Source organism: Rattus rattus, chromosome 2, assembly GCF_011064425.1.
Source record: "Rattus rattus isolate New Zealand chromosome 2, Rrattus_CSIRO_v1, whole genome shotgun sequence".
In the NCBI taxonomy this organism is placed as follows: Eukaryota; Metazoa; Chordata; class Mammalia; order Rodentia; family Muridae; genus Rattus; species Rattus rattus.
In genome coordinates this window covers 160,320,633-160,337,715 of record NC_046155.1, presented here as the reverse complement: position 1 = coordinate 160,337,715, position 17,083 = coordinate 160,320,633, and the positions used below count along the sequence as shown (strand labels likewise).

Sequence of the window (17,083 nt, the reverse complement as noted above, 5' to 3'; positions counted from 1 at the left end):
CAGTGTCGCACATTGTTGATCCTAGCGCTTGAGAGATAGTGATCTTAGATCTCTGGGAGATCGAGTCCAGCCTGGTCTACATAGTGAATTTCAGGACAGCAAAAGCTATATAGTGAGTCTCTGTCTCCAACAGTTTTTATTTTTTAAAAAGTACTGCAGAAAGGAAATGTATAATTTCTCGTGTAACCGTTGACACTAGAGCCTGCCTTCAGTCCGAGGAGGTTCAAATTAAACATTAGAGCCTAAACTTGTAAGACTAAAATGCTTGGAGTAGAGTTTCAATTCAGCAAGGCTTCCTAAGGAATATTTATTCCTTTTTGCTTTAAATATTTCTGTGACATAACATTTGATATCGAATAATTTTTTTTATTGAGGTTCACTTGCACTTTAGATGTTAAGCCTCGATCAGCATAGGGTTTAAGGGAAAACACGTTGCAACATCAAATAGGAAAGTCTCTTCATCAGTAGCTTCAGACAGTCAGAGTAGCAGAACCCCAGACCACAGGATGATTTGTATCTTATCTGTTCTCTCCAGGAGTATGTCTCCAAACCCTTTGAACACCGCCTCGCCACTCGCTTTCAACATTGCCAATCCCAGCAGCACTGCTGACTGCTCAGACCCATTTGCAAACGGCGTTGACATCCAGGTCAGCAATGTGGACTACAGGCTGTCCCGGAAGGAGCTGCAGCAGCTTCTCCAGGAAGCCTTCTCCAAGCATGGCCAGGTAACTTAAGTCTTGTTACTTGGGTAATTGGCTTGGAATTTTGGGAATGGGTCGGATTTTCAAGACAGAATCTCAACTCTGAGCTCAGACTGGCTTCAAACCTGTGACAGTCTTTCTGCCTCAACTTCCCAGTTGATATGATGAAAGGCATAATCCACAATACTCAGCTTCACTCTTTGGCTTTTTGAAAAAGATTAATTTTTAAATTAGTTCTGTGGATGCATTTGTGTGGGGTATGTGCACACATATATGGGTGCCCTTGGAGGCTAGAGGTTTCAGATCTCTTGGAGCCAAAGTTTCAGGAGGTTTTAAGCTGCCCTATATTGATGCTTTGACTGAACCTGGTCCTCTGGAAGACCAGGGAAAGAGTGGTGTAAGCTCTTAACTGTTGAGCTGTTTCTCCAGCTGTACAACCCCTCCTGGCCCTGTTCCTGTCCTTGCTGGTTTTATTGAACTGGTGGAGCTCAATGCCAGAGGACCTAATTGGACACAAAGCCATAACTGGGACATGGGTATGGCTGGGCAGGTTTGAGCTTCTTTGCCCTTCTCTGTGTTAGAAGAAATATAGAGGGGGCTGGAGAGATGGCTCAGTGGTTAAGAGCACTGATTGCTCTTCCAGAGGTCCTGAGTTCAATTCCCAGCAACCACATGGTGGCTCACAACCATCTGTAATGGAATCTAATGCCCTCTTCTGGTGTGTCTGAAGACAGCGACAGTGTACTCCTATCTTTAAACAAAAAAGAAATATATAGAATACATAGTCTTTATGACATCACCCCACAGAAAGTAAAACTAGCCATGAGAAGGGCCTGTCATAGATAGAGGGGCTTACTTTGAGCTACGTGCAGAAATACAGAAAGCCTAAAGCAGTGGTTCTCAGTCTTCTTAAGGCTGGCCCTTTAATGCAGTTCCTCATGTTGTGGTGACTTCCAAACCTAAAATCATTTCACTGCTACTTCGTAACTAATTTTGCTACTCTTATGAATCATAATGTAAATATCTGATCTGTAGGACATCTGATATGATACTCCTTTGAAAGGGTTATTTAACTACCAAAGGGGTCTAGACCTGCAGGTGGAGATCCACCGGTCTAAAATACTGTTGGCTACATCTCAATGTATCCAGCTTACTTAAACAAACAAACAAACAAACAAACCTCTTTTATAGACCCAATGTTTTGCAGCGTTGGAGAAACTCCCTGAGTCTGCCTCTGAGAACGGTATGTACCAGAGCAAAAGGCAGACTGGCTAGGAGAGCTTCTTTGAAGATCGCTTTCACTTTGTCACTTGTAATATCTCATTCAGACAAGTTAACCTTGTGCAAGCCTTGACGTCTGCTAACACATTTCCTAACAGTTCACTTTAACTTTCGAAGTCGACAGGCTCGAGGTAGATACTGGCAGTGCTGTTCTATTTTGTCCTGCTGCAGGTGAAGAGTGTTGAGCTCAGTCCCCACACTGATTACCAGCTCAAGGCCTTCGTGCAGATGAGAAGCCTGCATGATGCGATCTGCGCCATGAACAGCCTTCACAGGCACAAAATCGGCAGCAAGAAGATCCTGGTCTCTCTCTCCACAGGAGCTGCCAACAAGTCACTCGCTTTACTCCGGTAAAAACCAACACCCTAGTCACGCACTTCAGGACATAACTACTTGACCTTCAGATGGTTTGAAAATAATAAAAATAGATTTTTTTTATCACATTCCCATTCCTCCTAGATTGCAATATGCAATGTATGGTTATTGTGAATTGATAGGGTTTGAAATCTGCCCTCTGCCTCCTGTTCCAGTCGTTAAAGCAAAAGCCAAACACAGCTCGCACTTGGCAGGCCCTCGGGAGTGAAGTAGCAGGCTGCATACCCAGAACAGGTTCTAAGACTCGCAGACCTCTACAGTAAAGCACAGAGTCCTGAAAGGTATACAACAGTCCGGCCTCGGAATCCCAGTGCAGAGTCTTTCTGCTGGCCGAGTCAGGAAAGCTCTTGCAACTCTGAATAGCAGGTCCTCATGCTGCTTTGAGGAGCGAGTGAAAGAAGATTCACTCTGAGCTTTGGAAGATCAGGGGTCTTCGCTGTGATTCGGACTTGGCTAGTATTTAAAGTTGTGGGTATTTTTTGTTTGTTGTTATTGTTTCTTAGAATAAAAGTAATCAGGTTTTTGCAGTGTTTGGGGAAAGAAGAGAAATGGAGCAAAACCACTAATTCTGTGGCTCCTGGCTAATCACCTTTATGGGTTGGGCTTTTTGTTTGTCTTTGAGTCTTTTTAGTACCTTTTTTGTAAAGGGTCATGGAGATGACACTATGTCCAGTTGCACGTCTACTCACATGCAGAAATTCCGGTCCCGTCCATCTAACACATAAGCCACGCACGGCAAGAGATAATTCAAGCTACTCTGCCTTCGCTTTGAGTTAAAAACCCAGTGCGTATGTCCCCTGTCCTTAGACAGTCCATGGTTTTCTGCTACACAGATGTGGGACATGGTGTTCCTGAGTCCCAGGGAATCCCAGGGAAGGAATTGATCATTTTTCATGGCTTGTCCCAAAAATCCTCTTGATTTTCCTTTTAACTTTTCTGAAAAGTAAACTGTAACATCCAGGAACTAGTAAGTTTACTTTGCTTGACATTGTGTTAATTTTATGAATCTTTAAAAAATATACTTTGTAATATCTGGGGGTGGCCTGTTCTCTAACTCATGGATTTTGTCCCACAGTACAGAAACAATATCTATTCTTCAGGACGCTCCTGCCTGTTGTTTGAATCTCTTTAAATTCATAGACATCTATGAAAAGAAGTAAGTTCCACTTACTGTTCTGCTGATGCACTAGTGACTGGTAACTTCCATGCAATAAAGCTGCCATGCTCGCCCTTAAGGTGGGCGCTTCTCACTAGGGAACGAAAAGCAGATTGTGCTGTTTAGACTGGAAATTTGAATCTAACATTTTTTTAACAACTTTTTTTTTTTTAAGAAAATTTAGACTTAAGTTCCTGTCGTGGTTAGGGTTTTCTTGCTGAGAGGAGACACCGGGACAATGGCCGATCTTCTAAAGGAAAACATTGACTTGGGGCTGGCTTACAGTTTTAGAAGTTTAGTCTGTTGTCATCATGGTTGCATGCAGGCAGACATGGTGCTAGAGAGAGATAGCTGAGAGTTCTACATCTGAATCCCCGGGCAGCAGGAAGATAGACATTGGACCTGGCTTGAGATTCTGAAACCTTGAAGTCTACCCTTAGTTGACACACCTCTTTCTGACAAGGCCACACCTATTCCAACAAGGACATATATAAGAGCCATTTTCATTTAAACCACTACATTCTACTCCCTGCCCACCCCATAGACTTGTAGCCATATTGCAATGCAAAATGCATTTACTCCAACCTCAAAAGTCCCTGGTCTTTCACAATCTCAATACTCCTCTGTTCAAAGTCTCTGATACTCATGGCAATCTCTTTTAACTGTAATCTGGAAAATCAAGTTAAAAGGCAGGTCACATGCTTCTAACATACAGTGGCACAGACTATACCTTGCTATTCCAAAAGGGAGGAATAGGATATAATGAGGAAATACTGCACCAAAGCAAGACTGAAAACCAGCCGGGCAAACTCCAAACTCCCTGACCCACGTCTGATGTCAAAACGTTCTTCAGATCTCCAGCTTCTTTCTGCTTTGTTGACTGCAGAAAACTTCTTTCTCTTGGGCTGGTTCCACCCACTCTTAGCAGGTTTCCTCAGAAAGTATCTCATGGCTTTGGCATCTCCAATATTTTGGGGTCTCCACGCAATCCAGGAGTCAGCTTCACACAATGGCATTTTTATGCCTTCATGCAGAGACACTCCTGACATATGCTTGGCTTTCGTTGTGTTCCTTAGTCTTGGCAATAACTTTCTTCTATCCTGAGTCTAACTCAGAACCATGTGGCCAAAGCTGCCGAATTCTGCTGCTTCTTGGGCCTGGAATATGGTTCCCCTATTCAATTACATTTTCACCAGCTTTCGGTTTTCAATGATTTCTTTCTTCCTAAGCCTAGCTTCCGGGAACTCACTCTGTAGACCAAGCTAACCTCGAACTCAAAGATCAACCAGCCTCTGCCTTCTGAGTGCTGGGATTAAATGCCAGTCTGTAAGTTTTTCTTTAGTTCCTTTTACCTTTTAGTTTCTTTTCACAAAGTGGAAGTTTAACTGGGTGAGGGTCTTGCCCTGAGGTCACCAATCCCTTTATTCTGCTTAGCAACTTCTGTCTTAGGTAGGGTTTCTATTGCTGTGAAGAGACACCATGACTATGGTGGCTCTTAAAAAAGAAAACATTTAATTGGAGCTGGTTTAATTCATTATTGTCATTGAGAGTTTTACATCCAGATTACAAAAAGACACACACACACACACACACACACACACACACACACACACACACAGAGAGAGAGAGAGAGAGAGAGAGAGAGACAGAGAGAGACAGAGAGAGAGAGAGAGAGAGAGAGAGAGAGCGGCGTGCCTGATTTGAGCATCTGAAACCTCAAAGCCTAGCCCCACTGATGTACTTACTCTCACAAGGCTACACCTCCTTCAGCAGGGCCGCACTTCTGAATAGTACCACTTGGTAAGAGCTTATGGGGACCGTTTTCTCTCAGATCACCATAGCTTCCAAAGCTAAGTCTTCCTTATTTTGTTTTGCATAGTAGTTTCTTACTCTTCCAATGGCATTTGTGAGCTTGCTCTACACTTCAGACAGGAATGAGAATCTTCAGTTTCCAGTGTAAATTAGATACAGAGCAGGTGTTAGTGGAAGGAAAAGCTGAGGCACCACAGAAAAAATGCAGATTTGCATTTGTTCTGTATCCAAAGAGTTCCTTAGAATTCTGTGAATCAAAGAGAAATGGCAATGAAAAGGAGGCATAGGGATGAGAGAGCGCTTCAGAAGTCTGGGTAGCATGGGGAGTATGGCAGTGACTCTTGAGTCAACCGTCCTGTGGATTAGAGGAAGGAGGGGAATAGAGAGGTATGGTTGTAAGAACTATTCTCAAGGAGAGGAAGAAAAGAAGCCAAGTTCTACACCAGTCCCAACTTTGTGCTGATGTAATCGGACTACAAGGAACTATGTGCCACAGAAAACTTAAGCCTCTTTGAGGCCCGGTGGCCAGCATTTGGGAGTGGAGGCCAGAGGAATTCGAGAGACATAATCAGCTGTGCAAGGCCAGACATGAGATGGCTGTCTCCAAAATTTCTTCTCAACCTGTATGTAGTGACCTCTTTGGGGGTTGAATGACCCTTTCACAGGGGTAACATAGCAGATATCCTGCATATCAGATATTTACATTGCAATTCATAACAGTAGCGAGATTACAGTTATGAAGCAATAACAAAAAATAATCTTACGGGTTGGGGTCACTACAACATGAGGAACTGTATGTATTAAAGGGTCACAGCATTAAGGTCGAGAACCACTAAACTAGAGAGATGGCTCAGCAGTTAGGAGGAGCACTGGCTGCTCTTGCAGTAGACCCAGATTCAATTCCCAGCACCCACATGGTGGCTCACAGCACCTTATAACTCTCTCCAGTGGATCTGATGCCCTTTTCTGACCTCCTAGGGTCATCAAGGTAGACATGTGGTGCACAGACATACAAGTAAGCAAAACATGTATACACATCAAAAATAATTTTTAAAGACAGTCCTTCTTTAAAGTACTGGTGCTGGGTAGGAAGCAAGATGGCAGGGTAAAATGTGGGACAGTTAAACAGGAAGCAGTTTGTTGAGTAAAAGGTTGTGTTCAGTGTTGGTTTTGGACATTAAAGTTCCAGGGCGTCCTTGGAGTCTTGATATAGAGAGTTGGAGTGCTATTTTGTAGGCTCTGTGTGAAAGATGTTGACTCAGAAAGTAAGAGCTGCTATTTGATGAAGAGGCATTGTTTATGATGGGCAGGGAATCAGGTAGAACCAGAAGAGGTGGAAGGGAGGGAGAACTGGCCAAAGAATCCGCAAGGTCCCAGAGGGTAAGGGCAAGTAAGGAAAGTATGTGGAAAGAGAACATGCCAGACATTGGGGAGTGGTGGGGTGAGGTTTGAGGACTTAGAGCCTGGAAGGAGGAAGGGGCTAGAGCCTGAATAGATGTCAATCCTCAGAGGTTAGTTATTTTCACTCTAAAGGAGTTTAGGACTAAGAATAAGAGAGCACAGAGAGAACGCATATCTCCCTATGTGGGGAGACTCTGGGGACTGGTGTTGGTAGAGAAAAAGCTTGATGGATGTAGGACACTGGGAATAGAACCTGGAGAGGTAGGAAGGAATTACTAATGCCCAGGCCTAATCATACTCAGCCTTCACTTAGCAGATGGGATGCAAGTTATCACAATATTCAAAGTCGGCAAAGTTGAGACTCAAGCTGGTTGTGTATCTTAACTAAGTTTATACAAGGCTGAAGTAGAGGCAGCATGTGAATTCAAATCTCTCTGCATCCAGAGCCTGGGCCATTACACTCCAGCTATAGCAGGTCCAGGTCAGGCTTGAGTCCAGGTACAGAGGACAGTGGTCCAAAGTTGAGGTCAGTGTGGTGCGAACAGGTCTCAAAAGGGGTACATTTCAGGGGGCAGTGGTTGGAGGTGACACATGTTGAGAGCATCTTGGACACTGGCATGGGGAGGAGCTATGAAATGGTAGTACTATTGTAGTCAGCAGGGAGTCATGTGGCTTCAAGAGTGAGTGAGCGAACTCAGTCAATAGTTTCATTTTACTCTTGGAGAGATGGGAAAGCCATTCTGTGTTTTCTGAAGCTGGTCAGGTATTTCTACATAATCAAAGGAAAGCATTCTAAACCAACATCTCTTTCCTGTTCTTAGGTATGGACACAAGTTAAATGTGTCTGATTTATACAAATTAACAGACACGATTGCAATCCGTCAACAGGGAAACGGGCGGCTCGTGTGTCTCTTACCCAGTAGCCAGGCCCACCAGAACCCACTGGGCTCTTCCCAGTCTCATGATGGCTCCTCTACAAACTGCAGCCTAGTTGTCTTTGAACAGTTGGAGTATCACGAACCTGTCTGCAAGCAGCACTGCTCCAACAAGGACTTCAGGTACATCAAGGCCCTCCAAAAAGTCTGAGCAGGGAATGCTTTCCACGCCTGAGAAGTCCGCTCACTGTTTGCTGTCTTTCCTGCAGTGAACTTGTATTTGATCCAGACTCTTACAAGGTTCCTTTTGTGGTTCTGTCTTTGAAAGTGTTCGCACCTCAAGTTCATAGTCTTCTGCAGACCCACGAGGGCACTGTGCCTTTGCTGAGGTGAGCCACGTTAGCCATTGGGAGTAGAGTGCTCGTAGGGTCATTCCTGAAGTCTGCCTACTGATGGAAGCAAGGAGTAGAAGGAGGGCTCTGTCCTAGGGTTGAGGCTTTGAGAAATGGATCGTGTGCTTAGTATCTCAACAAGAACCTGGGTTTATGTTGGATTTCACAAACATCAAAGTGAGAACGGTTTCTTCGTTGCAGGAGAGAGATGCTTCCAATTTGAAGGCTGCACAAGTGCCCCGAGAGTGCACCATTCCACCTGCGTTCAGGTGCCAAGGGAGGAAAGCAGTTCTATCGTTAGAGTATATTGAACCACTCTGGGCCACAGACAAAGGCCAACTTGAGATTTGGTGGCCTTGACAACCCACAGTGCTTTATCTAATTCCCTACTGAACGCTGCCCAGGGATGTCTACAGCTCTTAGAATGTGTCCAGCAGCTACTTCTCACCAGATACACTGGTTAAAGCCTGCTGCAGCTGCCTGCACTGCCCTTTTCCTTATTCTCTCATCCCTTTAGCTTTCCAGATTGCTATGCCGCGGAGTTTGGTGACCTAGAATTTACACAAGACAGCCACAAGGGTGTCCCCTTAGAGCACTTCATCACCTGCATTCCAGGAGTGAACATTGCCACTGCTCCGAATGGCGTCAAAGTAGTGAAGTGGATTCACAACAAGCCCCCGTCTCCCAACACTGGTAGGTGGGCCAGTGGCAGAGGTTGAGCCCCAAGCTCCCACCTGTCTACAGGGAGGACAGGAGGAAGCTCTCTCTGGCTTTGATTTCAAGCAGTAGCAGCATTTTCACCGAAGTGTCCCCTTTAATCTTAAAACTTCCCAGACGTGTTAAGGACTTGGTAGAACCTGACTTCTGAAGATGCCAAAGTCGGGCCAGCAAGATGGCTCAGAGAGTAAAGGCACCCACCATGAAGCCTGAAAACCTGAGTTTGAATACCAGGATCAACAGCTCCCACATACATGAGTGTACACTCACTCTCACTCACTCTCTCTCTCTCTCTCTCTCTCTCTCTCTCTCTCTCTCTCTCTCTCTCTCTCTCTCTCTTCCTTTTCTTTGGCCCTAATGTGTCTTCCTTCTTAGGCTTGCACCTCTGTTTAAAGGTAGAAGGGTGACTGGAAGCCTGGCCTGTGTCAGCAGCTCTGGGGGAGCCCTGGACAGAAGCTCCTTCCTAAACCTGACTTCTCCTCTCTGTCTTAGGCTGCACAGGGCCACGGGAGGCTCCCAACCTCCCTCTTGTGCTGACTTCACAAACTTCTTCCTTCTACTTCTCCATAAAGATTTTCATCTGATTTTTTTTAGTTTTATTTATTATTATCATCTTCATTATCATTATTACCAGAGATGGTGTCTTACTTATGTAATCAAGGCTTGTCTTAAACTCATAATCCTCTCGCTTCAGCCTCCCCTGCCCCAGTGCAGACAGTAAGGACATTTGTCACCATGCCAGCGCTACTTAGGCTTTTTTAAAAAAAATAATTTATTTGTATTTTATGTTCATTGGTGTTTTGCCTCCATGAATGTCTGTGTGAGGGCGTCAGAAGCTCTGAAACTGGAGTTACAGACAGTTGTGAGCTGCCATGTGGGTACTGAGAATTGAACCTGGGTCCTCTGGAAGAGCATCCTGTGCTCTTAACCACTGAGCCATCTCTGCAACACCTTTCTTTTTTTAGATAGAGCTTTTTTTTTTTTTTTTTTTTCAGGTGTGAGCGCCTAAGGTTTTAAAAACTTGATGGTGCAGACCTGGTATTTATAGCATTTAAGAGACAGGCAGGAATATTGCTGTGAATGTGTCTTCATAGAATGGTCCAGTCCTGTTAGGGCTGTAATGAGGTAGGTGGATCGATCTGGTTCCACCTCCGTTTCCCATCCTGTTACCAGATTACTGTTTCCCATAGCTTTCTGGGTAAAATTTCAGCTCCACTATTGGATAATTCATGGGCCGCCTTCCTGGTTCCTATCTATACGGTGTCTGTGGGAGAAATATGGTGAGTAAATTACAAATGGATTCTTGAAATATTGCCAGTGTGGTCTGGGGAGCCCTTGTTCACCTTCACATAACCCCAGAGTGCTCTGTGGTCTTCTATTTTTTGACACCTTTTGAGAATTAAGGCAAACGGTTTGCCTGCCCGTAGTAAGAGGGTCTGGTCATGTGGTTCCGTGGTGCCCACCTGTAGAAGCTGAAACTTGAAACAGCTGCACAGGGATCCTGAGCTAAGTGTATGAAACAGTCCTTGAGCGAGGGAAATCATGCCTAAGGCCTCAGGGTGCTTTTCTTTCCTAGACCCTTGGCTTCTTCGTTCTAAAAGCCCTGTGACAAACCCTCAGCTGATTCAGTTCAGCAGAGAAGTCATTGATTTACTAAAGAACCAACCATCCTGCATGCTACCGATCAGTAACTTCATCCCTTCGTACCACCACCATTTTGGAAAGCAGTGCCGGGTTTCAGACTATGGCTATTCCAAGCTGATTGAACTACTAGAAGCTGTGCCTCATGTGTTGCAGGTAAAGGATACAAGGGGTTACCTATTTAAAGAAAGGAGGGTTCTTCCGTGACTTCAGCTCTACAACTAAAGACTCGAACAAAATAGTTCTCATCTCTCAGAAAGTCTGAGGCTAAACAGCCTGTAAGAGCTTGCTTCAAAATGCAAGAGCCTACTCATGTTTTCAAGAGACTACAAATTTCCATCCTAAAAGAATTCCTTAGAGGCCCGTGGGCATTTTCCCTCTAGTCTTTTTTTTTTTAATTTTATTTATTTTATGTATATGAATACACTGCTGCTATCTTCAGACACACCAGAACTTCTTTTTTTTTTTTTTTTTTTTTTTCGAGCTGGGGACCGAACCCAGGGCCTTGCGCTTCCTTGGCAAGTGCTCTACCCCTTAGCTAAATCCCCAACTCTAAAATGTGTAGCCCAGGCTGGCCTCGAACTCGTGATCCTCCTGCCTCTGCCTCCTTCAGCAAATCCTACCGGTGTGCGCCACCACAACCGGCAGAACTTCTTCATCAAATCTCATTACAGATGGTTGTGAGCCACCATGTGGTTGCTGGGAATTGAACTCAGGACCTCTGGAAGAACAGTCAGTGCTCTTAACCACTGAGCCATCTCTCCAGCCCTTCCCTCTAGTCTTTAGGGGCTGACACCTGCTTTCCAGCAGCGTTCTCCCCCCCCTTTTCTCCATCTTTATTAAATTGGTTATTTCTTATTTACATCTCAGTTGTTATTACCTTTCCTGGTTTCCACTCAAACATCCCCCTTACCCCTCCCCCTCCCCTTCTATATGGGTGTTCCCCTCCCCATCCTTCCCCCCATTACCGCCCTCCCCCAACAATCCCGTTCACTGGGGGGTTCAGTCTTAGCAGGACCCAGGGCTTCCCCTTCCACTGGTGCTCTTACTAGGCTATTCATTGCTACCTATGCAGTTGGAGCCCAGGGGTCAGTCCATGTATAGTCTTTGGGTAGTGGCTTAGTCCCTGGAAGCTTCCAGCAGTGTTCTTTATGATGCTCATTATTGTACAGGGCTGCTATGAGCATAACACACTTACAAAGTTGGTACCTACCAGGGTGTTAAGTGCTCTACCTTTCAGGAGTTGGACATTAGTCACTGTCTATTGGATCCTATCTAGACTGCCTATGACTTCCCTGAATACAGTGTTTTAATAATTTCCTACTTGTTTAAAAAAGCTTGAAACTTCATCTGTCTTTTAGAGATGAAATTAGTTATCCAGACCGAACATGTGCTCTTCCTCTTTGCACTCATGACCTTTTGAGGCACTTTGAAAACAAGCAAACAAATGATTTTGGTACCAGACAGGGTCATGGTTCTTTCTAACTGTACTTACTGAAATTGTGTCCATTTCACATTGCAGGCGTTATATTTGAGGGAGATAGTCTGAGGTGACAAGAGCAAGAAAGACAGAGACAAGGTTGACGTATCTTTTGAGTTCTTTATAGTATAAGTAATTAGAAATTTTGTTTTCAGATCCTTGGAATGGGCTCCAAGCGTCTGCTGACCCTCACTCATAGGGCCCAGGTGAAACGCTTCACTCAGGATTTACTAAAACTCCTGAAGTCCCAGGCCAGCAAGCAGGTCACTGTGAGAGATTTCTCACAGGCTTATCACTGGTGAGTTGATGGGAAGCTTTAAAAAAAGAAAAAAAAGCTGTTTTTTTGGTAAAGCTTGTTACTGTGGCAATGATTGTACTCATTCTTTGCCCATTTCCCATGTTAAAACATAGGTGTTTCTCAAAGGATTGGGATGTCACGGAATACGGTGTTTGTGACTTGACTGATATAATATCAGAGATCCCAGACACAACTATTTGCTTGTCCCAACAAGATGATAACATGGTCATTTGTATCCGAAAAAGAGGTATATAGAGGAGTGCTGTCTATCTTAGTGGTGCTATTGTTTGTACTTTTAAGACCTGACTTCACAGTGTAGCCCAGGCTTGTAGTAGCACTCTGACCTCAGTCTCCTAAGTGCTGGGATTGTGGGCATGAGCTTAGTCATCGTTTACTTTTAAATGGAATATTTGGTTTAATTGTGTGTGTGTGTGTGTGTGTGTGTGTGTGTTGTTGTTGGTGGTGGTGGTGGTGGTAGGGTGCACTCTTCTCTCTCTTTCCGTGGCTCTTAATGGTTCCTTTGAAAGTACAGCTTGTAACATTACCTGGTGCACAAAACCTGTGTTCTTTGGAAGAGGGGAAGTCATGTGCCCTGTAAGAAAGCACACTGGTTATGGGGTGTCTTTAATCCCAGCACTTGGGAGGCAGAGGCAGGCTGATCTCTGTGAGTTCAAGGCCAGTCTAGTCTACAGAGTGAGTTCCAGGACAGCCAGGGCTACACAGAGAAACCCTGTCCCGAAGAAAAAAAGGCAGGCAGGCAGACAGGCAAAGAATCTACTCAAAGGAGAGAAGCCATAACCAGCATTTTGTTAAATGCTTCTCAACTATGAGCATATTTCTAGAGTCTGAGAGCTGATGGAGAATCCATTTTAGCTCTGAGAATTATTTTACTGTGCATATTTTGGAAGAAAACAAACACAGAGGAACGTGGCATTTGTCTTCCTACTTGTTGTAGTTCAGCTAAGTCTGGGAGACACCTTATTCTGCCCATTCCCAGGGAGAGGGTCTCTGTGTCCCTGAGGTCACAAGCTTCCAGAGTGTCCTTTTTCAATCAATTTAAAAATTAACAGAGAGGAAGATCAATATTTAAGTACTTTTTTGTTTTGTTACAATTTTGATGCCTAATAACTCCTTTCTGCTGACAACCTTTGACTGGAGATCAAATGAATAAACAAAAAAACCACGTGAGTGTTCAGAAATAACACTTTTGATTTCACAGAAATAACACTTATTGGTTGGGGCACCCAGGCTTCTGTGTCTGTCTTCTTCACATAGGTGTAGTGGACAGGATTTACAGGAATTGTCTCTCTTGAAGGTGATGACAAGGGTGTCTTGCACCTTCCACAGTAGCACCTTTGTTTCCCAGGGTTGTGCCTTAGCCTGGATGAGGAGCACTGGCTCCAAGCGAGTTCCAAGTTTATTGTGGGCTGTGTGTCTGGGGAAGGCGAAGCTGATCTCTTGTGACTCGGACAGAGCCCCTGCAGGGTTGGTGCTAAACAGACCGGGTGGGGGCCTGATTTATAAGGTGCTTTGTTTTTTAAAGAACGAACTCAGGATGAAATAGAAAGGACAAAGCAGTTCTCCAAAGACGTTGTGGACTTGCTGCGTCACCAGCCCCATTTCCGGATGCCCTTTAACAAGTTCATTCCCTCTTACCACCACCACTTTGGCCGGCAGTGCAAACTCTCATATTATGGATTTACCAAGTTGCTTGAACTTTTGGAAGCCATACCTGAGATTTTACAAGTAAGTGAAGAGATTCCAATCTTTTAACTGTTTTTCTGAGCAGTCTATAGGGAGATGTTAACTGTTTTTAGTTATGAATCAGAAATAGCCTCATCAGAAAAACTGTATTGTTGACCTAATTCATAAATTTAGGTAAATGTGCAATTTGTTCTATAATCTCAGAATTCATGAGGTGGAGCCTGGGGAATTCTGTGATTGAAGCCAGCCTAGGTTAAATGGTAAGAATCAAAAATAATCTTCAGCTTGTGTGAGAGTAATTACCGAAAATAGGATGAGACGGTTTAAATACTAAACTGGATATTTCCGAGCAGCACTGTGCTTCCCAAACTGCCTTAGAGTGGAGTGGGAATGTTCATACTGAGCTCTTCCAAGCAGGGCTGGATTTCTATTAGTGTTATTAACATTATCTTTGACTCCAAAAATGTTAAAACCTTTTTGCTGTTATACAACATACATAACAGAGTTTACTGCCAGGAAAAAGAATGTCTTACATGTGTGTTTGAGTTCTGAGGGAAGAGCTCTTTGATTTTGCCAAAGTATGCCTTTATAACACATTCCGTCTTAAGCGAGCAATGTGCAGTGTTCCACGTCACCTAACTCTACCTGCAATTGTGTGTTTAAACCTCTCCTTCTGCCCTCTGTGTTTCTAAGGTGTTGGAATGTGGAGAAGAGAAAATCCTGACTTTGACTGAAGGGGAGCGATTCAAAGCTCTAGCCGCCCAGTTTGTTAAGCTTCTGCGGTCCCAAAAGGGTAACTGCCTCATGATGACAGATCTGTTCACAGAATATGCTAAAACTTTTGGTTATACGTTTCGTCTCCAAGACTATGATGTCAGTTCAGTCTCAGCTTTGACACAGAAGCTCTGCCACGTCGTAAAGGTAAGCCACTGTCCTTTTACGGACACGGCTGTGGCATGGTGTGTGTGAGGTGTTGTGTGTACTCTACAGCATTTCAGATGTGTGTACCCTGTGGGTCCTGCTGATGCTTCATAGCCGGGCGTCATTGAAACCTTAAGGAAGTGGCTTAGTTTTTGCACTTTGGATCTATAGTCTTCCTTTGTATCTTTCTGACCTGGCAGGATCACTTTTTATCCTAGGAACATAGACTCAGGTAGAATAACCTCTGCCATGCTGGCCTGAAGTGGAAGCCTTCCAGAGAGTTCTTCGTCTACAAGGTTCCGGGGAGGCTTTATCATGTATCTTCCATGCTTCCTGACTCATTTAAGAGTCATCTTGAGAACAAGCACAAGCTCAAAATTGGCTTTGTGGTTGGCAAAGCCCCTTTAAAGATTTATTTATTTATTATATATAAGTACACTGTAGCTGTCGTCAGACACACCAGAAGAAGGCATCAGATGTCATTACAGATGGTTGTGAGCCACCATGTGGTTGCTGGGAATTGAACTCAGGACCTCTGGAAGAGTAGTCAGTGCTGTTAACCGCTGAGCCATCTCTCCAGCCTGGCAAAGCCCTTTAGAGGGCACCTTCCTCATCTCTGCCCTTCCATGCCAATCTGACCCTCCCACGTATAGGTAGGACAGCTGCATGGTTCCCAGAACATCTGCAGGTCTACAGCACAGGACTGGGGAAAAACTGCCAGGAGGAAAGACTGGAAAGGGAGAAGCAGGAAGTGCTGCATCATCAGTCAGAGGCACGGAGAGAATCTGACAGGTTAGAGGGGGAGCCATTACAGGAGATAGGAAGGGAGTGACGGGGCGTTCCATGAGACTTAGGTAGCTGGAGGGGACTGTCTTGCTGCTGAGAACAGCACTTAGAGGAGATTGAACAAGGGAGAGTCAAGGCAAAGCGGCAGCAGGGTTTGTCGCAGCTTTTGGCTCGCTTGCGAGGGGAAGTGGGAGAGCCCAGCTATTCCGGGGGGATGGTGTCCAGGTACTGCAATTGGGTAGGTTTACAGGTTCCAAAGAACAATGACTTGAGCCGTGAGCAGACACAGGCAAGAAGCACTTGTCTGAGGAGGAGGTGGGAGGCGAGCCATGAGGAGGCACTGCCTTAATCTTCCGCAGGAACTGGGACTGTTGGATGGGATCTGATAAGAAATCTGGCTCCAGGAACTAAATGGCCACCAGGAAAAGGATGCTACGTTACCATCAAGTGGAAGGTTAATGTAGTAGAAAATAGTAGTAAATCCTGGTACTGGATTTCTTATCCCCCTTATACCATTTATGTTCCTGGATGAAACACCCAGCCTTTGGACTTTTCAATAGCCGTAGGCAGCCCAACAGCTGTGCAGCTGCCTCCCCTCCATGTTGTTAGACTCTCCCTTCCTGTCAATAACCCCAGGTTATCACTCACTGTTCTGTGTTCCACCTGGGCTGCTCTTAACTCCAGTCGGGCAGCCCTCAGGGCCACCTTCTCTTGGCCCTCAGCCCACGGCAGCTCACCTTCTCCCTCCTGCATGTTTTCCTTTTCCATGAGAGCTCTCCCTCTCCCTCCTCCTGGTCCTCTCTCTCCAAGCCCGTGAAACCCAAACCCACCTGTGCCTCTTCCGCCCAGCTACTGGCATCTTTATTCACCATTAACCGGGACCAGGTCACAGGGGCTACTGCAGGCTCATCACAACAGTCAGTAAAGACAAGACCTCAGCGAGGTGAGGTGACTGTTAAAGAGGAGAGGGATCAGAACCTAGGCTAGGCGAGCTCAGGGAAGGTGTGACACTGTGGAGTCAGGGATGTGGACGACACTGTGTGCTTGGGAAGCTGGTGCTCACCACACGTGAATGGTAGGGAGGAGTGTGTCACCTGGCTGTAGGTCCAGGAGCTGATGACTGGGTTCATGGTGGGAGCTGGCCAGATGACTACAGCGGAAGGGACGTAAGGGGCAGAAGAACTTAAATTATTGACAGGAATGCCAGTGAATTGGTGTCGACACCCTTAGTGCTAAGATGGGCAGAAAAGTGAGTAACAGAGGGCTGGCCTATAATCCCAGGGCCTAAGGAGGCCGAAGCAGGAAAACTTGTAATTTAAGACCAGCTTGAGCAACTTAACAAGACCCTATCTCCAACTTTAAAAAAATAAAAATAGAAAGAGTAGAGTTAAGCTCAGTAGAGAGTTCGCCCAGCTTGCAAAGTCCGGCTTTCAGGCCTCAGTACTGGGCATGGGGAGAAGCAGAAGTACGTGAGGAAAGGAGTCGTGTGACACCTGAAAGAAGATGGGGAGATTGAAGACAGTAGCACTGTCTAGGGGGTGCA

At 45.1% G+C, this 17,083-nt stretch overlaps 1 protein-coding gene across 1 annotated transcript in view; it reads left to right on the top strand.

The window, feature by feature from the left end:
* The window catches only part of LOC116892249 (meiosis regulator and mRNA stability factor 1-like), a 33,492-nt gene that overhangs the window by 14,445 nt on the left and 1,964 nt on the right, over positions 1–17,083 (top strand). The window contains 11 exon segments of the mRNA XM_032893820.1: positions 536–725; positions 2,154–2,332; positions 3,433–3,513; positions 7,548–7,784; positions 7,871–7,990; positions 8,511–8,686; positions 10,287–10,507; positions 11,987–12,129; positions 12,243–12,376; positions 13,673–13,875; positions 14,527–14,754. Of these exon segments, the coding sequence (XP_032749711.1) occupies positions 536–725; positions 2,154–2,332; positions 3,433–3,513; positions 7,548–7,784; positions 7,871–7,990; positions 8,511–8,686; positions 10,287–10,507; positions 11,987–12,129; positions 12,243–12,376; positions 13,673–13,875; positions 14,527–14,754 (1,912 nt within the window).